This window comes from Gallinula chloropus (genome assembly GCF_964237585.1).
Source record: "Gallinula chloropus genome assembly, chromosome: 2".
Classification (NCBI taxonomy): Eukaryota; Metazoa; Chordata; class Aves; order Gruiformes; family Rallidae; genus Gallinula; species Gallinula chloropus.
Genome location: NC_140086.1, coordinates 127,806,260 through 127,832,193, shown reverse-complemented (window position 1 = coordinate 127,832,193; position 25,934 = coordinate 127,806,260). Strand labels below are relative to the sequence as shown.

Here is a 25,934-nt window from a genome sequence, read left to right as displayed (position 1 = left end):
AGGAAATGGCAGAATAATAATTTCCCCGTAATGTTCTGCAATTAGGGCGTTTGCAGGGTTTAGGCAAGGCTGCAGAGCTGTAATTTACGGATGACTTTCCATCGGATTGTTATACTTCTGGTTTGGAGAAAGTTATGCCTTGCAAAGTCACTAGCTACACACATTAAGAGAGTTGCCTAATCTTTAATTGGCCTTACGCTTAGACATGACACACTACACTCAAGTATTTCTTTCAAAGGATTAGGCAAACTATATTTCAAATCGCAGAACGCCACTTGCCATGCCTAAAGTAAAACAAACTCGCGCGCATTAATCCCCCAAACACAGTAGGAAAAAATAATGTGCGCAGATAAGACCTCTCTCCTGATTCCCAGCGATCACTCTCCATGACATTTTCCCTCGGAAAACAATTAGGACCTGGCAATATTTTGGTGGAGTTCGGCAGTCTGGGGTTGTTTGAATTTCAAATTTCAAAGCGGATTAGAAAATCCTAATGCGTTTCTGGATTTGAATGGCTTCGACTGTCCTGCTTGGGAAAGGGCAGGGCCAGAAATATGGAGAAGTTGTCATTTCTAGCTAACTTTCTTTTGTTGTTAATGAGTTTCTCGCAGTGCGGGTGGGTTTACATGTTTGTGGGTTTAGGGATTTTTTTTATTTTCCGTGATTCTCGAATCTTTGTACCCCTCTTTACTTGGAATATGCTCTAGAAGCCATGTTCGAAATCGTGAATATATGAAGTAGCAAATCTTTTCGCTCCAGAAAATGAAAAATTACAATCCGCGATGATACCCAGGTTCCTAAAATATTAGTCGAACGGGTGTGCGTGTGTGTTTGTATATTCTCCAGTAATTCAAATAACGCGGAGCTGTTGAATATTGAATAATTACGAATGCTTTTTGTCTACTATCATTCCTGGTTAAGAGAGAAAGGTTTTCCTTGGAAAGGGACCTGTATATAAAAGAAGCCCAAATTTTTAAAGGGTTTTCATGCCTTTGCCTCAAACTATAAAATTTTATGGTATATAATATAATATAATACACGCCTATCATATATAACTTTCTGGTATTCCTATTGACAAGAATGTGACAGCCAGTGTACTATAAAATCTCCAGCTGTTTATTACGGAAATGATTTTCAAATGTGCCTTTGGATATGCACTTTTAAAGCCTTCCCCATTTTTTTTTAATGTAAAGTATATGCATATGTGTTTGTTTAGTGTTCATAGGAAGATACACAGACACAAAGGCTTCGGACTTCATTTATCTTACACAGGGGGTTGACTCTAAACAGTAAATATTTGTAAAACTCTGAGATCTTTGAGCTGAGTCAACCTTACATACTACCACTTCTTTAACGTTAAAGGGAAGCAAATTAAAACCGGGGATCAGTCGACGATGTGCAGACCTTGCAGAGGTACAACCTTACCCTCCTGTACCTCTGCTCCTTTCTCTCCTTTTTTTGCTCGCAGTAGCAGACGCTGTGTGAACCGCAATATTCAAACGGGATAGCACTAGCGAAATAAAACAAAGCCCATCTCCCAGCTCACATCAAACCGCCCTGTTCTTTCGCAAACCCGAGTTTATGACACATGTAGGCAAACAATGCGATCTGCTGAATCCCTACTACGCCAAACCTGAGCGGAGAAAGAGATACACACAGCTGGTTCGGAGATACATGTACACACATAAATATATACATATAGATACGAGGCATTTCTCAAATCTCTTCCTTGGTCCCCGACTGGTTGGCCTGTGCCCCCCGAGATCAGTACCCCAACTAACAGCTCTGAGGATAAGGATCAGGCCTTAATGCTACCCAGGGAAAGACAGAGTTCCTTTCACCCTTTCATTCAAGTCCTGGAAATTCAAAGACTAAAGTTAAATCCGGCCATAAAGTTTATTGCTGAGTAATCACACTCTAGTGAGAACAGTCCACTTAAATAAAAAGAATGTTGAAGTAAACACGCAGCTGGGGCCTACCCCACAATGGCAGCCAGCAATATAAGGCAGAGAGGGAGAGAGCAGAGCTAGGGGGATATTTACAATCTTCAATAAACCAAGCCCGTATTTCATAATTTGCAGCACTCTAATGACCTGTAGTCTCTTGTATTAATGCTACAAGTTACAGTCAATTGGTTCGCTTAAAAAAAAAAAAAAAAGAAAAGAAAAAGAAAAAAAAAGTCACAGGAACGTATATATGTCTACACACGTATGCACCCTTTGTATACATAAATGCATAGATATTAGGCGCACATATGCATGTGCACGACTTCATACAGGCGTAGTCATTGATTTGTACATGCATTCACACACACACACACAATTTAAATACATTTATATTTATGCAATTACATATAGGATCTGGAAAAAGTTATAGAGCAGTGTTATAAATGCGCTCCCCCGAAACACATTACACACTCTCAGATGAACATATATACACAGCTAAAGCTCTCTGCACAACCCAATGCAGGAAAAAAAAGGAATTTTAAGCGCTCCAGTACAGTCTGTGGCATTTTAATACAAGCTCTTATGCGCAACATATTTCACCAATCCAAAGATTATTACCATATCAGCACGCCTCCAACTCTATCATGCCTACATAAGACACTGCCCAGATAATATCAAGCCCTATCTATTTTGTTTCCCCTTTTTTTTAATCGCCTGCAGTAACTACTCTTTGCTAAACAAAACCTCTCCAAACTTGGAGAGTCTATTGGAGCAAAGGAAGTAATTATCTTCTGCGGTAGTCAAAGTGATTAAAGCTAGGCCCCAAAATCCATCTCTGCCAAAGTCGCTTATTGTGGTTTACTTTGATTTGATCGTTAAAATAGAGAGCTAGCTGCTGCGAGTGGAGGGATGGGGGGGATTTGCAGCGCAACCTGGATCATTAGTGGTTGATCCTGCCTCTCGGGCTCGGTGGGACCGTCCTGAAAAGCTCCAGGCGGGAGAGGAAGGGAAAGAGAAAGAGAAAGAAAGAGAGAGGCGATAGGCAGCGAGAGCGAGCGGGAGCCTCGGCTTCCCCACTGTACAAATAAACTTTAAGGAACTTGTGCACGAAACTTACCTTTGACTTGCAAGGAGCCATTTTTCATACAGTACTGAGAACTTGTGGTTTGGATACTTCTGTCCCTAAACCTGACAATTTGAATGGCCAGGAGGCACACGTAGCCTGCAAAAGAGTCAAATGAAGTCCAGCGTCAGTGAGATTATATGTTATGTGGTATATAATGTTGGATGTCAACTCCCCAAAACCATAAAACTTACTTTAATGGCACCACGTGACTTTTTATAGCCAGTGAGCCTATCTGTCTGTGCTATGGATGATTTTACGATCTAATTCATAGACAAAACCCTATTCATTTGGCACCCAAATGTCATATAGCCGGAACTGGGGCTTATAAAGTTTACTGTTTTATAACTTTTAAGGGAAGGCATCAATGTAACCAGTCAGTAAATGTGCAAATCTTTAGTTGCACTTAGAAGCTCAGAAGAGTTAACCATTCAAGCTCTGACGGGGTAAGTAACATTGCGTTTATAGCAAACTAATTGTAGCGAAGAGAGCCAAAAATCTTTAAACGGTGAAAAGTGGGAATGTGGCTAGCGAGGGTTGCTAATAGACGCAGAGGGCTCGGACGTGGCTGTCCTGCAAATATACTTAATGAAACCACAGGAGAAATTCTAGAGCGCTACAAACACGTCTTGGAGTTAGCAGCGTGTTTTAACAAAGCACATGTTTTGGGTTTGGGTTTTGGTTGGGGTGGTTTTTTGTTTTTTTTTTTTGGTTTCCCCCCCACCCCCCCAACCATCAGCTAACAGTTGATTCACCCACGAAGGGTGTTGATAATGGTCCTGCGATGCAGCTTTCCACCTCGCGATAAACCAGTAAGGAGGAACTTACGGTCAAACTTTCAATTAAAAATACTGGTAGCGGAAAATCTCAGCATCTATCATTTACTACGTGCAGCAGAAGCCAGGTAAAATATTATTACAAACTCTGCACGGGTTAATTTTTTTTTTTTTTTTTTTTTTTTGGTGTTCAGAGGCAAATCAGGAAGCACAACTTCTTGCTTTGCACAAACCAGATCACGAAAACTTTACAATAGAAAGTTTATTTTTTTTGTTGGTTTCCAGTCAGGTTTTTTAAAAAACAAATACAAAAAAAAAAAAAAAAAAAAAGCTGATCACAGTTTGCTCAAACAGCCAGACTTTGACTATATTTGTAACTTTGTTCACAAAAAACATACATCACAGAAGCTGCGCTTAATAAGAGCCACTTCTAAGAGTTCGTGCAAAGAGTCATATACAAAGGCACAGCAAGGACATACTGCTTGGAATCACAGTTTTCGTCACAGATTCACTATTCACTACACGTAGGACAAGTTCAGTTGATTTCATCATTTCACCTCTACAACAGCATTAATTACACAGGAATTATATAGGTAGTTTGAATAAAAATATTTTTAACAGCTTGGAGCTATACAGACATTAACACTTGACCACACATGCACAGTTAAGCAGGTTGAGTGCAACACATAACATTTGTACTAAACCGGGGGAGGGTTTTCTTTCTTTCTTTCTCTCCTTTTTCTTTTTTTTTTTTTTACCTTCTCTTTTTTTGTTCTTTTTTGTTTAGTTTTGTTTTAACAGTTACTTCAAGTAACACAGCTCGCTTCATATAAATAAGTTAAAACATCTATTATTTTTTTTTCAAGACAAAGCCATTCAAGACAAAGAAATGTACGATAAAAGCAGATCTACTTATACACGCGAGAGAATGGTAATAAACAGGCTCATGATTAAAAGATGAATAAGGGCGACAAGAACAGGGTTTCTTCACAGAAGTAACACAAGGAAGTTTTAGAAAGTCAACTTAGTACTGACATGAGACGCAGGGTCAGCTAATACTGCTCAGTACTTTTAATTGATCAAACGCTTAGGGACGGAATGCCCCTCCTGCAGCTGCCATGCTCATACTTTTCAGCTTATTATCCTTTTTCCATTTCATTCTCCTGTTTTGGAACCAGATCTTTATTTGTCTCTCTGAGAGGCAAAGAGCATGTGCTATTTCAATCCTTCTTCTGCGGGTCAGGTATCTATTGAAGTGAAATTCCTTTTCCAGCTCCAGGGTCTGATAGCGGGTGTAAGCAGTCCGAGCCCTTTTCCCTTCTGGTCCCCCTATGTTGTCTGGAAGAGAAAAGTACATGATTTAGATTCTCAGCAGCCACTCGGAGCCTTCGGGTCTTATTGCAGCTACCAGCGACCAGGACCGTTATTCTCAGTCCTGCTTGGTTTTGTTTCTGGTTTGGATAAACGCTCAACAAGTTTCCCCCTCCAGCCCCTTTTAGGAAAGGCTTGGGGGAGGGGGATTTGGTGCTCTCGGTAAGTTTTCGCTTGAATTTGGGGTTCGATTTTTTAAAATTCAAGATTTTTTAATTTTTTTTTTCTTAAAGCCTAATCTCCCACTCCCCCACCCCCCCTCCCCACATGCACACACACGCCTCCCCCAGATAAGCTGTTTTGGAGGACGTCTCTACTGCTAGCTGGGTTTTCAGATCTGGGAGAGCAAAGCTGAAACGTGCAGCCCTTTCCCACGGCTGATTTGGGGAAGGCTCTGGGAGATAGCGAGCCCCCGGCTGCTCCCCCAGAAGCGAGGGCAGGGCAGGTACCCGGGGCTCAAAGTTGCTCCGCTCCCCCGCGCCCCTCAAGCCTGCTCCCCCGGAGTTTGGGGCGACTCGTCCCCCCTCCCCCACGGCTTCCCAGCAGTGAAAAGTGCCCTCCTCGCCCTCTCCTATTCTCTTTTTAATATGGCTCGGCAAAATAAATGGGGTCAGCCGCGCCGTTCCCACTGGAGGATCCCCCTTCCAGAGGAAAGCCGGGAGCAGCCTTTACTCCCGATCCCTCTTCGGGAAGGGTTTTTCTGCTTCCCCGCTGCCCGCTGGGGCCGGCACTGGAAGCCGGGCGGGCTGTGTTTTTGGGGCCGGGTAGGTTTTGTTGATTCTTTTCTTTTTCTTCCCCTCCCCCCCCCCTTTTTTTGGTTTTTTGGGGGTTTTTTTTTGGGTGGAGGGGACACACACACACTCGCTCAGAGAAGAGAGCGTGCTTCCCTGAGAGCAGAGTTGTGCTGTGCGCGGAGGCTGCCCGCTCTCACGCCCTCCTCCTCTCCCCCTCTCCCCGACCTTGCTCGGCGCAGCCACCCGGTTTACATTAAATCCTCCTTTTCCTCCAGAGAAATAAAGAAAGAACAGGGTTATTTGCTTTACCATGACTTATGTGCAGTTTTCGCATCCAGGGGTAGATCTGGGGCTGTGAAGGCTGGGCTGTGCTTTGGTCGGTCGGGGCACTTGCCTGCTCGCTGCTTGCTGGAGTGTCTTCCTCAGTCCCAGACGAGGTGCCAACCCCGTCTCTGCTGATGTGCGTGTTGCTGCTGGAATTGGACGAAGTGCTGGTGGAGTTGGCGAGGGAGTTTTTCACCCCGTGGTGACTCTCGCTGACAGGCGAACCGGCCACGGCGGTGCAGGGCAGAGGGTCAGGGGGAGGCGAGTGGGAAGCCGTCGCGGGCTGGTTGTACCTGGGCTCTGTCGAGGCAGAGGTGGTGTTGGCCGGGTAACTGCGGGGTCTCTCATTGGCACCAAAGTGGGTGGAAGCAGAGCGCCCGACGCTGAGGTCCATGCCATTGTAGCCGTATCCGTACCTGCCGGAGTGCATGCTGGCGGAGTCCCTGTATTGCTCGCTCACCGAGCTGTGATCTCCATAATTATGTAACTGGTAGTCCGGGCCATTTGGATAGCGACCGCAAAATGAGTTTACAAAATAAGAGCTCATTTGTTTTTTGATATGTGTGCTTGATTTGTGGCTCTTGGTCGTTTTGTGCGTCTATAGCACCCTTGCACAATTTATGATGAATTATGGAAATGACTGGGACATGTACTTGGTTCCCTCCTACGTAGGCACCCAAATATGGGGTACGGCTTCACATCACGTGCTTTTGTTGTCCAGTCGTAAATCCTGCCTGATGACCTCTAGAGGTAAACTCGTGCACTGGTGGGGGAGCTGGGAGGGCGCGGGCGGCCCGGGGCGCGCCGCCGCCGCGCGCCGCCGCCGCCGCCTCCCGCCCGTCCGCCGGCCTCCAGCGCCACCCGCTGGCGGCGCGGGGGATGGCGGCGGCTCCGCGGGGTCGGCCCGGGGTGACGGCCCCCGACGGCGGCGCGGAGCGGCGCGGAGCGGCGCGGAGACGAGCGGGGCACGCCGCCACCGTGCTGGGCGCCGCCGCCGCCGCCAGCGGCACCGGGGAGCGGGCGGGGAGGCTGCGGGGCCGGCGGGGCTTACTCCCCGCACGGCTCGCCGGCCGCCGGAGAGCCCTGCGTGCGGAGAGCGCTTCGCTTTGTGCCTGTTGTCTCTCCTCCGTGCGAGGCTTATTTACATCAGTTCACACGTCCTATATGATCTCTCCTCGGATGCTGGCCACGCTTACGTCCCTTATATATATATATACACACATATATATATAAAGGTATATATGGGGTTTTTTTTAAATTTTATTTTCTCCACCCTTTTTCCCGTGCCGGAGGTTTTGAGAGGGAGCCGGGTCCTGCCGATCTGAAATGGCAGGTACCTATGAAAGACAAATATCGTGCAGCGTTTTTCCAACTAGGGGGTCAAATTCCAGGCGGCTTTACGGCCGCCGTTATTTTTCCACCTCTCGGGAGGAAAGAAAAAAAGAAAGGAAAGAAAAGGAAAAGAAAAGAGAAAAAGAAAACCTCTAAATGCGGCGGTAGCCATTTTGCATTAGTATTATTTTCCAGATTTGGCTTTTAAAAGATTTAGAGCGGTAGCCCAAATTACTCTGCCTTCCAGACAAAAGAGCCTTCATGCGCATACAAGTGTATTTGTACACAGCTTCACACGCACACTCACGCACACGCAATATAATATAGAGGCTTATAACGTATATATTAATCAATATTTCCGCTGCGCTTATTTTACTTATACAGAACACAAAGTGGAAGCATTTTATGGCAGCTACTTTTCTTCAGAGTATCTTTTTTTTCCCCCTTCCCCCCCCCCCCTCCTTTTTTTTTCTCCAGTGTTAAGCAGTGCGAATGTGAATTAAGATACCACACAAGCGGGAAAGTAGATCCCCGAGTTGATATGACATACACTCTCTTTTTTTTTCTTAATTAAAAATATAATCAAATAATAATAATAAAAAAAGAAATAAAGACCGACCCATGGCCACGAAGCCCCAATAAATCTAGTCCATAATTCAAAGCCCCTTCAGTGTAGAGCTGAGCTCACGAAACCTTAGCGTAAGCTCAACGGGAACCACAGAAAATCGCCCGCTTCGAAACCTCTTCCCTCGCTTCCCCTGAAGTTTAACGCCGAGTTTTTACTTGAATACTAGTAGTGCAGATTAGGCAGTTTAGCGGCATTTTAAAATCTCCCTGCAATTAATCTTCGCTTTAACCGCGAGTTTATACCCAGGGTTTTACACAACTATTTTTTTTAAAGGATTTTTCTTCTTTTTGCTATTTAAATATCTTATACATGCATAAAACTTTTTTCTTTCTCCCCTGCAGACCATAAGCTCCCGAACACAGCATAACGAGACGGCCCGACGTAGCGGGAGTTAGCAAAAACATAAACTCAACATTTTCTACAAAAGGAACATTCCAAATTAAAAAAAAAAAAAAAAAGCGCACTCGCTTATCTCTTCTCACACAGGCACACCAGGGACAATCATCCACACATAGATGCTCACCTCAAATATTTAAAAATCTGGGCCATTTCTCTAATACTTTAAGCAACACCATCTACACTTTGGAAAGGTGGCTATATACATACGTGCCCCGTAGCTCGAAAGCTAGGACTTCCATATATATTAAAGAAAGTCACAGTTGATTGCGAATATACATCTTTTAACCAAGCCTTTGGGGAATTACTAGACTGTGACAAACCTATAGGATTTTAGTAGCAGAAGGAACGCAAGGTAAATAATAATAATAATAATAATAATAGTGAGCGCTAAGGAAAGGCCTGGTAGCGTTTATTAAACGTGGTTCTACTCCCCTGACTTTTCCTCTGTTTCTTCGCTGCTGGGCTGTGTGGAATTTATGAATTTGTTTTCCTTTTTCCATTTCATTCGCCTGTTTTGAAACCATATTTTAATCTGGCGTTCAGTAAGGCAGAGAGCGTTTGCAATCTCAATACGTCGTCTTCGGGTTAAGTATCTGTTAAAATGAAATTCCTTCTCTAACTCTAGCGTTTGGTATCTGGTGTAAGTTTGCCTCCCTCGTCTCCCATGAGTTCCATATACTGTACCTGTAGAAGTAAAGACAAAACGATCGCATTGGACAGGGCCCAGTGATTTCAGACCAGAAAGAGCGGTTAGTATATTCTGCCCCCTTTTGCAGGCACAATCACGGGGGGGGGTGGGGTGGGGTGTGTGTGGGGGGAGTGCTTGTGGGGGGTGGGTGTGCTGCTCTGGCTTCCTGGAGCCTTTTTTTTTTTCGATCGTCCCTTGTTTTCTTTTCCTCCTGCCTGACCAGCTGTAAATGCGGATGTGCTGCGTGCTTACGGTGCTGGGGTGACCGGGATACAAAGAGGCTTTAAGGTGGACCTAGGGAAAGTGAAGGAGGTAGCACCCTTGTGAACCGCTGAGCAGTGTGTCCCCTCTGCGTGTTGAGAGCCTGTGCGCGCACACGCACGCACACACGTGTGCGATCCGAGGAGCTGCACGCATGTGTGTGCGTGTGCGTGTGTGTGTGTCCGCGTGTGTGCACGCACATACGGGTGTGTTTACACAAACACACTCTATTGCCATGGCTGTGACTACAGAGGGTCTGTAATTTAAGTATAATTATAGACATCAGCTAAAGATCATAGAAGAGCCTTTGCCATTTGCTCCGGAATTTATTGCCCTCCAATGCAAAGCAGCATCAGAATGGTCTTGCTGAAAGTTTAACTTTCAAAAAAAAAAAAGAAAAAGGGGGGGGGGGGGAGAAAGAAAGAAATGCGACCCACAGTCCAGCAAACAGGAGAGAAGGGGGGTCATTAGCGAACACGAGGAGTTAAATGTCTTAATAAGGGATTATTAAAAATAAATGCCACCTCAGTATAGCCCTCCCCACCCACCCCCACCCTCCTCCCCAGCACCACTCCTGGACAGAATAGTTAAATTATGTGAAGTTCACTTGTAAGTCAAAGAAAATCCGCGATGCCATGGGAAGTGCGCCCACGGCCCTAGAAACGTGCTCTCAATATCCAATACTTACAGGCTAATGAGCTGGGGGAGGGGGGCCAGGAGGAATGTGCCACAAATGCATTGGATCCTCAGTATAGGGGGCATATTCCCTGCATCGCTCTCTGACAATGAGGGAACTGAGCAGAAGCTTTGAGGTGGCTTTAGGAGGGTGGTAAAACAGCCCTGCTTTTTTTGGGGGGGTTGTTTTTTGTGTTGTTTTTTGTTTGTTTTGGTTTAGGGTTTTTTTTTTTTGCCTGCTTCCTAAGGATTCACCAGTAGCTTTCACCAGTGAACCCACAAGCTGGGCTCTCGGCCACCGTTCTCAGGGTACCAACGTGCCAGGTTTAAAATAACCTATGGAAGGTTTCGTGTTACACATTGCCCTGCAGGAACCGTGCCTCTCCGGCAGTCTGGACTTTATCTAAGAACCACCAAAAAAAAAAAAAAAAGAAAAAAAAAAGAAAAAAAAAGAAAAAAAAAAGGAAGAAAACAATCTTGGGGAAAGAAACTTTTCTTTTCCCACCCCCACACCACCACCCCCCACCACCACCCCCTTTCCCGCCCCGATTGCATCGAAATGCCTTACCAGCGCAGGAGTTCATCCGCTGCATCCAGGGGTAAACAGGGCTCGTGTACTTCCGGTCGGTGCCTTCGTCATTTACAATTTTGGCTTGGACGCCGCTGGATTTGTACTGTTGGTCGGGAGAAAAGTGCAGGTAGTCCCCGGGCCCCCTCTGTTTGCCACTGCCGGAGGGAGAGGCGCTACTAATTTCCTTATCCGAATAAAAACAAGAGGCTCCGTACTCATAGGAAGCCCGATTGCAAGCAATGACGGTGTTGGACTGTTGGTAGAAACAAGGTGAGGTGTAAGTCTTGTCCTGCAGGCTGCTTGCCCCGTACGAAGCTGGAAAATGCCTGAGAGCATCATAACCCGCCGGGTAAAGGGGGATCTGCCCGAGGAAAGAGTCCTGGCCCCCGGGCAGACTCCCCGGGAAAGTGGGATTCACGAAATAGGAACTCATTTGCTCTCCCCCTCTCCCGGACCGTGATTTGTTGTGTATTAGTACATCTGGCGATAACTATTAGGAGTCATCGAAGTGGTTTGTTTCTGGATGGCCGAGCGCCAAAAGCGACAGCAGAAAATAGGAGCAGCTGACGGCGGGGCGGCCAATGGGAGAGCGCGCGGCGCCCGCTCCCCCGGGGCCGCCGCCACCGCGCCGCCAACTTACCGGCAGCTCCGGCCCCGCCGCGCCGCCCCGCGCAGCGCTGCGCAACGCCGCGGGGACCGGCCGCGCCCCCGGGGCGGGAACGCCCCTCCGGAGGAAAAATATTCCGATGATAATAATAATATCAACAATAACAGTAATAATTCCTGGCAGGAGCGGCGCAGCGCGGGCAGTGTGACAGCGGCGGACGGGGACACCCCTTTCCTCTCCCCCCACCCCTCACCGGCGGAGCGTAGGGCGGGGGAGGGGGGGGGAGGGAAGGGGACACGACCTAAAAGTTAGCGTCCCCACGACAGGCGCGTTGCCCCCGAGGGAACTCCGCGGGCAGGGATGGGGAGCAGCCCCCCGGCTCTCTGGCGGAGGGAGGCGGCGGTGGGTGCTGCGAAGGGAAAGTTTGGAGCAGAGGGAGCACGTGAAAGGGGGAAGCGAAGCGCCGCGCGGGGGGGGGGGGGGGGGGGGCGGGGGGGGTGGGAGCCGCGGCCCGGCCTCTCTCCATTTTCCCACAGCGATGCCACAACCGCATCCATGAGGTTTTAGGCCTTTTTTTCTTTCTTTCTTTCTTTCTTTTTTTTTTTGGAGGGGGAGGGAATCACTCCTCCGCTGAGGTTCCCCTTCGGAGCTCAAGGAACCCGTCTCAGCGCCGAACCTGAGAGTGGCTAACGCGTCCTGCGTGGATGAGGTCTTGTATTTTAATGAACACCCCCGTAATTAACGCGGGGGTTGTGGCTGGGGCAGGAAACGGCGGCCTTCTGGGGAGGGGGATTTTTGGGTTACACCAAGTGCCCGAGAAGGCCCCGCGAAAGGCTGGGCGGGTTCCCGGCGCCCCCCGAGCAGCCGAGATAAAGTTCCACGTGTCTCTTCTCCCCGAGTCCCACCCGCCCGAGTCGAGCCGAGGGAATCAAACATTCAAATTCAAAAACGAGCCAGTAGGACTATTCCTAATTAAAACAGCCCCGCTAATGAGTCAGCAGAAGCCAATCGGTTTCGTTGTTGCTCCGAATAATTTGATTAAACACGGATGTGTGTCTTTAAGAGGAAAAAAAAAAACCCCAACAAGCATGAAACAAACATTTCCACCTTCATTTTTCAACATGGCAGTTACCCCATAGCGGAAATATAATTCTTGGCCCAGGCCAGGGACAGTAACAGTGCTGATGAAATTCGCTGAGGCGCTTTTAATTCAGCTGTAACCCTGCAGTTCCTGGAGATAACATGAGGTTGTTCATTCCAAGCTGTGTTTACTCATAATCCCTGCCCATTACAAGAGATTGAATAGCCTAATTTTAAACGCGCTCTGACGGAAAGTGACATTCGTACGAGCCTCGTTTCCTAAAGTAGCTTTCAAAGGAGAGTTTTGTTGTTGTTGTGAGACTATTTGTCTCATTTCCGGGGGCAGATTACGATACCTATAAAACAGTAGTGAGTTAAAACATCGCTCGACAATAGTTTGTATTGTTCACAGTCTCAGCTGGACTTTCACATTCAGATGTTGATTGCCTCCAATTATTTTTTTCCCCCTCCCAACTTCCTTAACCTCTTCAGATCGGCTAATCCATAAACACACCTGGTAGAATTACAGCTCACTAGATGCTTTGGGAGGTCATTTCAGAAACGTGTATTTCCTGAAAACCAGGCTTCTCCAGGAAAAAGAAAAAACCAAACACTCCCACCCCCCAGCCTTTTTTTTTTTTTTTTTTTACACTCAGTATGAATAGAGTTTTAAAAAGGAGGGGACACCAGCAAAGTACTACGCAGCACGCTAAATACAAATAAGTTTTTAAAGGAGCAGATTCTCACCAACATAAGTCAGAACGAAAACGCACCGTGAACAATGAATACTCGGGCCAAGTGAAACCCACCGGCCTTACTTTAAAAAGTTCTGGCCAGACGGTCTTTTGTTTGAATCCAGCACAGAGAGACCAAAATAAAACAAAATTTTAAAAAATCGCGCCAGGAATAGTTATATTTACATTTTATAGCATGCGTCACAGACTGATCTCTTTTTGTCCTTTCCTTTGTTTTTTTGTATCTTTCCTCTTGTTCAAGTTATTGTTTGCGTCCAACCCAAAACGTCGAAAGCCCGACCGCAGACAGCGAAAACATTTCTTCGTTGATCCCATCATATTAAAAGGAGTGAAATGTGCTCGTTTGCCTGGCTGGGTCGTGTTAGTTACAGTGACAGCTAAACAATCTGCACTGCAATCTCCGCTTTAGTCACATTCAAACGTCCTCTCCGCTCCTCCCCCTACCCCCAGAAAACCCCGAATTACAATAATCTGTTACCCCTCAGCTCTGCCGGGGAAATGCCCTGCCCGGACACATTTCGCAGTAGTTTCCCTTCGCCATTCCCTTCTCTCTGGAAAGCAGAAAGCCAGTCGCTGCACTTAGCCACCGCAACAAAGTCACACTTCGCGATACCCGTGTATTTCATCCGCCTTTTATTTGTTTTCGGAATTCCCCGCACGCCCAGCACCTCCTCCACCAAACACTTCGCCTTCCTCCTCTCTCCGAAAACCCGGCCGGCAACCCCAGCCACCCTCGGATACAGGTGCGGGGGCAGTTACCCTCTTAAGCTTAAAAGCCTCCTTCTCCTCGTATATGAAACCACTTACAAATCCTTCTCATGCTCGGCAGCGTCACCAAAACCAATCTTTAACTAATAGCTCCTAATCCAAACAGTTTGGGCAAGGTGAACCGTTGTTTAGACTGGCGGGGTGTTGGGAGCCTGGCTGGGGGGACGCGGGCGGGTCCTCCCCAGCCAGCTCCCACTGTGATATTTTACAGTTGACACACACCGAGGTACAAGCGGAGGGGAAGGGGAGGGGGGCAGAGCCGGCCCTGACGGAGTATCTTGCCCGGGGGCGAGATACGAAGTTCCTGAAGGAAAGGTACGGCGGATTTCCCCCCCCCCACACACACACATCCCACCTTTTTTCTTTTTTTCTTTAAGTCTCTTATTTGGGTTCCCCCCGAGCAGCGCAGGCTCCCAGCGCTGCCCTTCTAGGGGCTGCGGGGGCCGCTCCGCGCCCGCCTCCGCCGTTCCACCACGCCGTGGCAGCACTGAGCACCCGCGGCCCCGCAATAAATAATCCGGCGCTCACTGCAGCTCCAGTCCGGCGGATACCGCAATGCAATGCAAATGCAATGCTTTATCAGCCCGGCAGCACAAACAGAGCCGGAGCCAACACTTAAAGCACTCCGAGCCGCTCGTTCGCCATGAGGACGAGGGAGCGGAGCCGGGCGGCGGTGGCGGCGGCCGGGGGTCTCCGGGGCACCGTCCCCGGGGCCCCGCTCGTTCCCCCCCAACCCCCCCGACAGCTTACACCGCGGGGCACCGGCCCGCCAGCCGCCGCTCCCCCCGCCTCAGCGCCGCACCGTAACAGTCATAACAAGGAGAGAAAGGGGCGGGCGGAGGGGGGGGGAAGCTCCGTCTCCGGCGCTGAAATCGGTTTAGCCGCTGCAAAACCCGCTCCGCGCAGCCGGGGCGCGCCTGCTACCCACGCCGGGAAGCGCCGGGAAGGCTGTTCCGACGGACCCACGGCGGGGCGCGGGGATTTTGCAGGCAGCGCTCGATCTGATAAAGAAAAATCAAAGAAGCGTTCGCTCTGTTCCCCCCACCCCGTCCCCCCTCCCCACGAAATAACCTTTCTCCTGGACATGCCAGGAGAGCCAGGAGACATTGTGCTGACTGCTGCTTGGTTCGTGGTTTGGGCTCGGTTCTGTTTAGGTTTTTTTTTTTTTTTAAATAGTAAAAAAATCAATTACATCTCAGTTTTAGTTGCCGCAAATGAACTTTAAGATAATGCTGCAAAAATTAAAAAGAAAAATACTAATTAACGTTTGGGAGGGTTATTTTTTTTTCTCGTGCTTAGAAAAAAAAATCCCCCCAGATTGATGCTGCAAATCTGAATTATTAGAAAATAACCTGAGCGTCATAGCAATCCCCTGGCAAAAAGCAATCAGAAATAAAGTTCATGAAAATAAAAAAAATCCACGGCAGCGTAGCTAAATAATAGAAAGTAGACATTTTATTTAGGCATATTTTTGCATGCACTGGTTAAATCGAAATTAACTGAGCTGCAGCCATCTCTATTTTTGGCCGGTAACATTTCCAGTTGGTTTAATTGCACATGTCTAATATTTAAACATATCAAACCATGTTTCCCTGCTTACGGTAGTGTCATATACATTTCTCACCTTTTAGGTTCTGGCTCACAGGAGCCCCTGCGACTTTGACAGCTGTCGCTTTGGCTGCACAGGAGACGAATCGCCCTCCTTTTGGTGCCAGAAGAAGCAGGAAATTAGCCAGGTTGCAAGTTGAAAATCTGCCACGCCAGTGCTTTGAATCCAATATGCCACACCTTCCAGCGGGGGAACTGGAAATTGCCATCCCGGATCTGTGTTCTAGGCGGCTGCTTATGCCGAACCTCCGCACACTTTGTTCACTATTGCCTTACAAAGAACAAATGAAATGGGGATTGAAAGCCAGAGAGATCCGAAGCAGGACAGAGCTCAGCAAAAGAATGCGGCTCTATTCTCGCAAGGGAAATTATAAAAAAGTTCATGTTCACGGTTACCATCCACATGACCGACAACGACCAATGGAAAAACCGAACAACTCATAAAGTTGTATTGCAAAGTTGTAAATTTTCATAAACAACAACGGATTTATGGCCTTTTCCTCATCACTAAGAAGAGGCAGGTCTTAGAGAGGCGCCATCTTACCACAGAGGCAGCCCTGGAGTTTTTTAAAAGACCTGGAGTTTGTACTAATTTTATTAAAATTGCAATTAGTACGTTGACCGGGAACGGAATGTGGTAGAAAAAAGGAACTTCCGCGCAAATGATGCTCTGGTTCTACCTGTATTTACCCGACCGAATAAAGGGACTTTTCGGGCGAGGTTTGTTATTTAAAAAAAAATAATAATTTTTTTTTTCTAAAAAAGATTGAGAATATTAGATCTCCTTGACGTTAGCTGGTACCTGACAAAAATGATACATTTTTCTAAAGCGGGGCGATTTTCCTCTTTTTTTTAGTGCTACTCTGATGCTCCCCGCACCCCGAAAGCCGCACGCACGAACCACACACGGACACGACCGGATCATTTGCACTTGGAAGTTTCGCATCGCTCCTTCTCTTCGTTATCAAATATTATTTCACTCCTTGCTATTTAGGCTTGATCACGGGCCGCCTGGACTTGGGTTATGATTTTAAGAGGACACGGGAACACCGTGGAAGGAAGCCCTCCCATAAAGAAGGCTTTCCGCTTTATTAATCAACTGCGCTAAGATGGGGGAAAAAATCACAAAGTCGAGATAGAGAAATTGACTGATTCCTATCAATTCATCACCTTGGGTTTTGTTGTGGGTTGTTGTTTTTTTCCTTCTGATTGCGGGGGGGGGGGTGTGTGTGTGGAAGATTTATATGGTCTAATTTCTTTATTTCTCTGTGTAAATTATTTTTTGATGCTTCCTTCGAACTGTTACCCTAATAAAGAACCACAATTCATTGTCAACAAGCATATTTATTTTCTGTATAACATAAAACACATTTATCGTGGGAGATACTTGTACACGGTATCACTTCCAAAGAGAGTTCACAGACATGATTTTTTTTTCCACTTCCAATACTTACACGGCATATCCAAATGTTCACAACGAACACATCGAAACACATTGTAACATACAATTTTTGAATAAACTTTAGCCAAACCTTCAAGACGGATTTATACAGAGTTCTTAACAATACACCATGCTACAAAGTTTCCAAATTAATTACATACTTCCCAATTTGTGACATGATCTTACAAATGAGCTCCAAGACGAATATAAATGACAAAAAAAAAAATCCGTTCAAATATACAGTATCTGCTATTGTAGGAAAATTCACGGTATTACATTATTAACACGTTCGGATAATGAGGACAAACAGTGTGGTATGGTGTTGGGTTTTTTTAAAGGTGGTTACATGGTCATTTAAATTCACTTTTCAAAGAACACTTTGCGCTATATTAAGTAAGATCAACCTAGAATAAGAAAACGGCCTTTAGCAGAGGCAGCCGAAGGTAGAAGCCAACGGGAGATACTAAACCGCTTTGTACAATATTGGCGTGTGTTTGCTTCCTCACTCGGAATAGTAAAGAATCGAGAACAAAGATATATTGCAGCATATGGTTTTCATTTATAATTGCTTTGGAATAAATATATTATTTTAAATTTAAATATATTCGGCCTTTTCGGTACCAAATTCTATACCAAAGCTATTGATGCGTGCTTTTCGAAAGACTACACTTATATTTCTAAAAGCATTTTGCAATTCACATTAGTAATGTTATCTTCTTTTGACTACTAAAATACAGTATACTTTCGAAGATAGGTAGGCGGAGCAAGATATATAGGTAGTCTGGAAAATAGGTAGTACATATCATTGCTGTATATTGTAGTGGTTTGTGGAAGATTTTTTTTCCCCCCTTACTTGCTGTTTAATTTTTTGTTAGTGTAGCTGTTAGTTATGATACTTTTCTAACAATAATTAAAATTTCTTAAAAAGAAGAAGAAAAAAAAAGAAGTGCAGAGCTACTTATTCAAAATTAGGTAGTTTTTCTTAATGTGAGCCTAATGCACTTTTCCCCTTACTTATGATTGGGACTGTTGAGTCAGGTAGTTATTTCGGAAGGTCACGTTTTACTATCTGTGCAAGCAGCAGTTCTCCCACTGAAATGTCCCCTGGACAAACCCACCCAGGTTTGGGTAAACGAAAAAACCAAATGATTGTAGGATGCGCTTAGGAGATATTACCGAAAGCTTCGGCACAGGGCAGGTTTGGGGAGTACGGGAGAGTGGAGAGAAGGCTGGAAAACCACCCCCAGAAACGTTTTCATGTTTGCAAACGCTCGCTTGCAAGATGATTATTAAAGGGAACTGATTTTTTTTTTTAAATAAAAAAGTGAGTCTCTCTCTTTTTTTTTTTTTTTCCTTTAAAGGGAGCTTTTCCAACTGTCATGTGCATACATTATACTAAGAGATCACTTCCTCGCGTGGGACCCCTTAGTCCTCCTCCTCTTCGTCTTCTTCCACTTTCTCGACAGAGGCTGCTGCTGACGTGGGCTCATTGGGAGCCGGGGTGCTGGAGCTCTCTTCCTTGTGCTCCTTCTTCCACTTCATCCTCCGGTTTTGGAACCAGATTTTGATCTGCCTCTCCGTCAGGCAGAGGGCATGGGCGATCTCTATCCTCCGCCGCCGAGTCAGATAACGATTGAAGTGGAATTCCTTCTCCAGCTCCAGGGTCTGGTAGCGGGTGTAGGTCTGGCGCCCTCGCTTCCTATCTGGACCTGAAAGCAGGCACACACGGCCAGGAGTTAGGCAAGAGGAGAGATGGAAAGTTTTCTCTTTTTTGGGGGGTGGTGGGGGGTGGGGTGGGTGTGGGTGGGTGACATTATTATTAATACTACTATTATTATTGTTATTCGAACAAAAAGCGGCCGAGAGAGAGTGAATGATCCCCTTCTCTCACTTCCACCCGCCCCCCCACTTTGCCCTAACAAAGACATTTCAACCACACGACCTGCCCTGCTCAGGCAGGGCAAAAATTAAGTTGCTTGAGACCTAGCAAAAGTGGAGAGAAAGCATTCAGGAGAGGAGGTGGGGGAGGAAATTGCTTTTGGGAGGAGGAACTTTCCCCCCAGGCGATGTATTTCCCTAAAACCTTCCAGACTTTCGCATTTCGCAAGGGGAAATAAAAAGCTGGAAGGCTGGCCTGTGTTTATTTTATTTTAATGTCGGAGGCTCCCTCCACCCCCCCACCCCACCTCACCCCGCCCGGATCGTAAACAATACATCGTATTTAGCTCCAGAAGAGAGCTCTCCTTTTTCACAAACTCTCGCCCCCAGCGCCCCCCTCCCCGCCTCCCCCCCCTCCGCCCCCGTTTTCCTGTTTAGTTACATTTCTATAGATCCTTATCTCCGTGGAAAGGGCAAGGGGGGGACGAGAGTGGCACGTCTCGGCAACGTGGGCTGGCAAAGTCCTCAGCAGCCCGTCCCCCGCTCCTGAACGCCCCTCTCCCCCTCCGCCTTCCCCAGCGAGCGGGATTTTTTTTTTTTTTTTTTTTTTTTTTCCCCCAACTTCTGCAGAGGGCAGGGGAGACGCTTTACCCGTGGGGGCTCTGGGAGCCCGCAGCCAACTCTCCACATTTCTATAGCAAACAGCGCAAATCAAGCCAATGCTAAAATTCCATAGCAAATGGAGTTAAATAAATTTACGAGGCTAGAACCCATTAATTGGGCAATAAAAAGTTTTATGATACTCATTTACATACAATGCCACGGGCTTTCTACGCAATGGCGCCTCAGCTATAATTAAAACCATAAAGGCTGTGCTGACAGTAATCCTGGCGACACGCTTTGCCTGGCTGCCACGGCTCCGAGCCCTCTCCGCTCGCCCCTACCTGAAGACCTCATCCAGGGGTATATCCGGAAATTAGGCTCTGCCTGGTTGTGCAGGTTGCTTTCCTCCGCTTTCTCACAGCTGGGTTTGGTTAGCTCATTGCAGAGGACGGGAATGTTCTGATCAAAAGAGGAACAATGCAGGTTGTAGGCATCAGAGCCCAGGCTGTATCCGGAAGAGAACGGGCTTTGATATATGGTACTGTTCACATTGTACAAGCCGGGCATGGAGGAGGCGAAGGCACCCGCGCCTGGTCCATAGCCGCTTCTCTGGGAGTTGCTTGCAAAGGAGCAAGAAGTAGGCTCTGCATTTTGGAAAAGAGAAGCCCCCGCCGTATATTTGCTAAAAAGCGCATTCACATAATACGAAGAGCTCATAATTTTGACCTGTGATTTGTTGTCCGGCAGGCTTCAGTGTCGGTTTTACGAGGTAGCGTGATATATGATAACATTACACCCCCAGATTTACACCAAACCCCATTTTCTTTTGGACTGAGCTGCCTCGAGCACGTGACCGGTCATATGACGCCGCCCGCCAATCCCCGCCCGCCTCACAGGTGGTGCCGGCCGCGGCCCGCCGGTGCCCGGCCATGGACGGGCCGGGGACGCCGGGGACGCCGCCGCCGCGCCCGGTAGCGCCCTCCAGCCGCCGGCGCCGCCGCCCCTTCGTCCTTCCCCCCGACGGCGCCGCCGCGGGGGTGAGGGGGCGCTCGCCCCCCCGCCCCCATCCCCCGGGGACACATCATGTGGTCCTTTAGACGGGCCGGGGGCGTGCGGGGGGAAAATGAAATAAAATAACGTATAAACTTTAGAGGAGGATGTTCGTCACCCACGAGAGGGGGATGACATCGCCGCGGGGTTTGTGGGGGTAACACCCCTCTCCCGGCCGCAGGGCCGCTGCCTCACCGCCGCCGGCCCTCAGGGGCTGCCCCCCGAGCCTTGAGAATCAAGGGGCGCCTCCGGAGGGAGCCCCGCCGGTTGCCTTCCTAGGGGCGAAAAAAAAAAATAAAGAAACAAGGAAAAAAGGAAAAAAAATGAAAAAAGAAAACAATATAAGAAGACAGGATAACACACCACCACTTCGAAAAAAAGGGGGGAGGGGGGAAGGGGGAAGGGAAAACAAAAAAAAAAGGAAAGGGAAAAAAAATGCTTGGACGAAACTTTTTGAACGCTTCAGGAAAAAAAAAAAAAAAAAACCAAACCAAAAAAACCCAAAAAAACAAACCAAAGCAAAAAGCAAGGAAAACAACGCACCCAAAATAAACCAGACCCCCCGGACTTGAAGAAATAGCCTAGAAACGGCTTCAAAATCTCAGCCGCCTGTTTAATGCCCCTTTTTACCTTTCCGTCCTACCTACCTTACAGTCTCACGCGTGAGGCGGCAGCGGTGCGCTCAGATGACGGGGAGCGGCGTTGCTGCTTTTCTAAACGATGGGTTCCCCAACAATGCGAATGGCTCTCCATTGAGGATGCTGCACCGTGCCCTTCCTTTAAACGGATCGTAAAATGAGTTTCCTTCCCTCAGACAGGGAGTCCTGGTAAAGACAGCTTTTACTGCCTGCCTGTATTGCACATCATAAACTGGAAGGAGCACAATGGAATTGCCCCGGAAATTCTCCTTTCAATTATAGTTTGGTGCCCTGTGTACAAAGACTTTCTCACCAGTTAAAATTGTTCTTGCCGATATTTCGCACGGACCCTAAACTTTACGTTTTGTAAACGTGGGACACCCTCTGCACCCCCCCTCCACACACACACACACACACACACACACCCCACCCTCCACACACACCTCCAACACACACACACGCACGCACCCTTTGGGACTCTTTATGCGCGGTTATTGCAGCCCCATGAATACAGGTTACTGACAGAAGCAAGTAAATTTTCTAAAGCCAGATCCCTGAGATATTGGTGCTTCGGAGCATGCTAATGTGGCGACTGTATGTAGATATTTGCCAAGTGTTAAGTACGTGAAAACGCAGTTATCATTCGCAGGCGCAAGGGAGAAGCTGGCGACAAGAGACCCCTTCGGTTATTTCTTCCAGTTCTCCAATATTAGACAATATCCTTGTGGTCGCAGTCGTGATGTGGGAACACGCCGGCAGAAAAGGCTGCTGGAAAGGAATAAAGGCCCAAGAAGTTAAACGAACGCGAAGCAAAGACGACGACGACTAAGAAGATCAAAGAGGCTGAAGTAGATGACATTAGACCAATAAATTGCTCCTCTGGTGACAACATACCAAGATGCAAGAAGAAAGAAACAGCAAATATAACCAATGTCTAGACTTAAATATGAATAGCGCAGGACCGAATAGATTAGCTGGGTGGCTGTATTCCGAGCTCTCTGATCCTGTATAATTTACACGTTTATGTATTTTTCTCTGCGTGTATTTACTGCCGCCTCATATTAATTTTTTAAAAAGCATCTATTTTGCTTTCAGCATTTTCCCCCCGCCAATCTTTAAGATTTCTCCCCAAAGTCTTCACAGAATAAATCTTACAAGGATCCCCTGACATGGGTCCCCGCCACCTTATTTACTTCCCCCACCCTCCGCGTGTTAGGCATAATGCTGCGTCTCATATCTCTCGTTTTGTCGCTCGCAAAACCAAGCTGGATCCCCGCGCCCGAAAACGCAAATTTTTCATCTGAATGTATTTTTGTTCCCCGTCGAGGAAACGGCCAACGGGCGCAGATTGCAAGGTTTCCGTCACCGCAATATTCTCACGCACTTTTAAAATAATCCTCTATGCGGGATCCACTGGTTGGGTTTTTCAAAGGGTTTAAAAAATTATTTATTTTTATTAATATTATTATTTCGTTTCAGCTCTGGACTACCTCTCCTTGCTTTCTGAGGTTTTCCGGGAAGTAAAAGGTAGTGATAAAACGGCGCTTGTAAGTTATATAAGCGACCTGGGAGCACTACGTGATTATGACTTGTGTATTAAGCAGTATCTTGATGTGGTTCATACTAGAGAAGATCTTGTTGTCTTGGAATCTGTTCTCGCCGTAATTTATCCACGATTATAATGAAGCGTACCGTGCCAAGTTATTACTTAGTATGACGATGCATAAAGACTTTTTAATTTCAATATAATTTTACTGCCCAAGGAAAAAAAAATAATTACTCATAAGAAGTTTAGCAATGCCATTGTAGACAAACATATGATAGCAAGGTTCTTGTTAGAAAGCAGGGAGTGGCTGTTACTCTTTATCCCTAGAAAGAATTAAATCTTTGAAACAGTGCGGGGAAAAATAGCTCAGTGCTCGCATTCCTTCCCGATGCTGAATTTCGATATAAAGATATTGGCTCTGGTTTAAGGAAATGTAAATAAAGCGCGCAGAAAGTGGTTCTGTTGCGGGGTACTATGCAGCGATTTGTTTACTTGTCTGGCTTAAACTTGAAAAGATACAACGTTCATACTGCAGCCCACATTTTATGCTTCCTTTCCTTCTGCCTTTATTTTGCTTCCAATTATTTCTCCATGAGCCTTATTTTTAAGACGCCAAAGCCGACAAAAGTAAAATGGGGGAAAAAAAAAAAAGAAAGAAAGAATAGAATAGAAACAAAAAAACCCAAGCGAAACAAACCCAAAACCCCGAAAACGAGTCGAGGAAATCAAAACAAAAGGCAAAGAGAAGTTAGGAATGACTTTGAGAGACACGTCAAGTTTGCAGAGCATCAGCCTGCTCGCATCTGTATCATATCATCACAAAGGGTCCCACAGAGGTGAAATTGCTGGGGACACAAGCAGGGCTTTTTATTTGTATGAAAGGCAGCTGTCGAGGAATTTCACTCGCCGGCAAATAATTTTCAAACGAGGGGTTTGCGGCGCTGCCGTTTCCCCGCACGGGCTGTCTCCAGCTATGCGGGACAGAGAAGGGCATTGGAAAATCCGTCCCTTCGCCCCCCGCTTTGAGGGTGAAGCTCTTCGGGGGATCTACTCCCGGGATGATCCCGGGACACCGTCGTCCATTCTGCCCGAACCTTTCAATTCTCCGTTTCTCCAAATATTCAGTTTCTCACCGTGCCTTCGGGAGATCGGGGCACCCTGTTTGAAGGGTCCGGATCTCCGCTAGTGAAGGGAGAAGGTTTGGGGCGAGGGGAAGGGGAGCTGGCAGTTCTGTGCCAGGGCTCCATACGTCTCTATCAGCTCATAGGAAACGCCTCGGTGTTTTGGGAATAATAAATGCAGGGTATGTCCTTGGTACAGAGCAAGCTTTGCTTTTGCCACGAGTGCACCGAGCGTGGCCAGGCAATAAATGCCACCCTAACGGCGCCCGGTGGCAGCGGGTCATCCCTCACCATGCTCCCGGCATAAGGGGGGAGGGTGGGGGGGCGAGAAACCCACCCAAATCGAAACAAAACCCTACGGGCCTTTGTTAAAACCAACCCGGCGGCTCCAACCCCAGTTATGTTCCCGTAAAAGTCGACATTTTAGGAGCTTTCGGGGAGGCGGCCGAGCGCTTGATGGCGGGCGGCCGAGCGCTCTTTCGCGGGCTCACAGCGCCACCTGCCGCCGCTCGGCCGCCAGCGCCGCCGCCCTCCGCCCCGCCGCGCCGGGCCGCGCGGAGCCAGCGCCTCTGCCCGCCAGCGCACGGGGAAGATAAATGTCCACCTCCCAGCCTGGATTTAAGCAAGGGAAGGCCAATAAAAGGTTGTTATTTCCGCTCGCCCGCTTTATCTAAAACAGCCAGACAAAACAAATGAAAAGGCTTTTGTAGAAAATCTTAATTGTGGCTGGACAGTTGTAAACTCATTAAGAGCCGAATTCCAGACAGTTTGCAGACCCGTCATTTATTACACACTCTTAATGCTGATTCTTTGAAGTTGCCTCTGTCTGCAACAACAGAGGGCGTCCCAGCATCCCCAAATACTGGCTCAGGGATCAATTAGGGGCTTTTTGTGTGTGTGTGTGTGTGTGCACCAGAACGAGCTCCCTTTCACTAATTAGAACTCATCAAATCTTACCCTGGACTTATTTATTTATTTTCTTTTTTTAAGGTGAAGCCGAAAGCACTTTTTTTTTCCCCCCTTCCCCCCCCCCCACCCCCCACCCCTTCTCCCGCAGTTCTGCACATCTGTAAACTTCTTGCCGGCTCCCTAAGTTTTGTCTTCAGCCCTGCAGCGTTTTACACCCCATAAACGGTTACAGCAGTCATTTTCTTTTATTGCGCTGTATGGCTCTGAATTTTTCTAACAACAACTTCTGCCAAGACCATAACTGTTCCGTCTTATTTTGCTTTAAATACATATATATGTGTAAGTGTACCTCCGTAAAACGAGGAGGCTTTTATTGTTATTCGACATATTTGCAAACAAGGGTCGGTGTGGCGCAGAAGTGTGCTGCGACTCATATTATGGAGGATATCCACTCTGAGCAGTAAAATGTCCGCCCAAAACAAGGGTAAATTTCAGCAAGCACACAGACTTCGCTATTTTCTTTTGTTGCTGAGCTTGGTTTGGCTTGGGGCGGTGGGGGAGGGGTGGGTGTAATAGGGGGGTGTGCGGAAATCTTCGACTCCGAAGAAACCTCTTTTCTGTTTTTTAAAAATAAATCCTATTTTTCCTTCTCTGCTCTATCCTGCTGCGAGCCCAGCTTTTTCCTTCGGCTAAATCAGCGAGTAAAATTGACACCATAAATTCTACCATAATTGTCTGTAAAATTTTATCTGTATCTATATCTGTCTATCTATACATACATAATCTGAGGCGCTAGTAAAATGCAAGGGTTTGTTTTTATTTGCAACGGGGCATTTAAAAAGGCGGGGGGACAAAAAAAAAAAAACCCCAAACGTGAATGCAGAGGAAGGAGGTAGCGAAAAAAAAAAAAAAAGAAGAAAAAAAAAAAAAGGGTGACGTTTGAAATAACATATTTTGCACGGGCAATTATCTCTTAGAAGGGAATTTAAAATGAACGCGCCGGTAAGGCGAGCCTTCTCACAAAGCTTGTTGCAGCACACTTTGTGCTGGACATTTTCTGGTACGGGCTAATTAACCATCTCAGCTTAAATGTCGCTGTCTG

General features: G+C 47.0%; 3 protein-coding genes across 4 annotated transcripts; all 3 read right to left on the bottom strand.

Moving 5' to 3' along the window:
* Nucleotides 1-3,969: 3,969 nt before the first annotated feature.
* Nucleotides 3,970-6,877, bottom strand: HOXA5 (homeobox A5). 2 transcript variants are annotated; one of them, XM_084280605.1, is made up of 3 exons: nt 6,568-6,877; nt 6,260-6,423; nt 3,970-5,183 (listed from the first exon to the last, which is right to left on the bottom strand). In XM_084280605.1, exons 1-3 carry the CDS (start codon nt 6,819-6,821, stop codon nt 4,933-4,935), a joined length of 669 nt encoding a protein of 222 aa, XP_084136731.1. In that variant the 5' UTR covers nt 6,822-6,877; the 3' UTR covers nt 3,970-4,932. The 2 variants fall into 2 exon arrangements, with proteins under 2 accessions (XP_084136731.1, XP_084136730.1); XM_084280604.1 differs by having other exon boundaries at nt 3,971-5,183; nt 6,260-6,877.
* A 2,180-nt stretch (nt 6,878-9,057) lies between these two features.
* On the bottom strand, nt 9,058-11,267 carry HOXA6 (homeobox A6; the record flags this gene model as incomplete). The annotated part of the gene is made up of 2 exons (XM_084260574.1): nt 10,826-11,267; nt 9,058-9,317 (listed from the first exon to the last, which is right to left on the bottom strand). Exons 1-2 carry the CDS (start codon nt 11,259-11,261, stop codon nt 9,058-9,060), a joined length of 696 nt encoding a protein of 231 aa, XP_084116700.1. The 5' UTR covers nt 11,262-11,267.
* Nucleotides 11,268-16,985: 5,718 nt separating this feature from the next.
* Nucleotides 16,986-20,285, bottom strand: HOXA7 (homeobox A7; the record flags this gene model as incomplete). The annotated part of the gene is made up of 2 exons (XM_084260859.1): nt 16,986-18,796; nt 19,910-20,285. The coding sequence occupies 2 exons, from the start codon at nt 20,283-20,285 to the stop codon at nt 18,513-18,515; spliced, it is 660 nt and encodes a 219-aa protein (XP_084116985.1). The 3' UTR covers nt 16,986-18,512.
* Nucleotides 20,286-25,934: the final 5,649 nt, after the last annotated feature.

Coding starts and splice junctions, on each gene's coding strand:
- HOXA5 (XM_084280604.1), bottom strand. CDS start 6,821: ATGAGCTCTTATTTTGTAAACTCATTTTGCGGTCGCTATCCAAATGGC. Junction 5,184..6,259: donor AAAACTGCACATAAGTCATG/GTAAAGCAAATA, acceptor TTTCTCTTCCAG/ACAACATAGGGGGACCAGAA.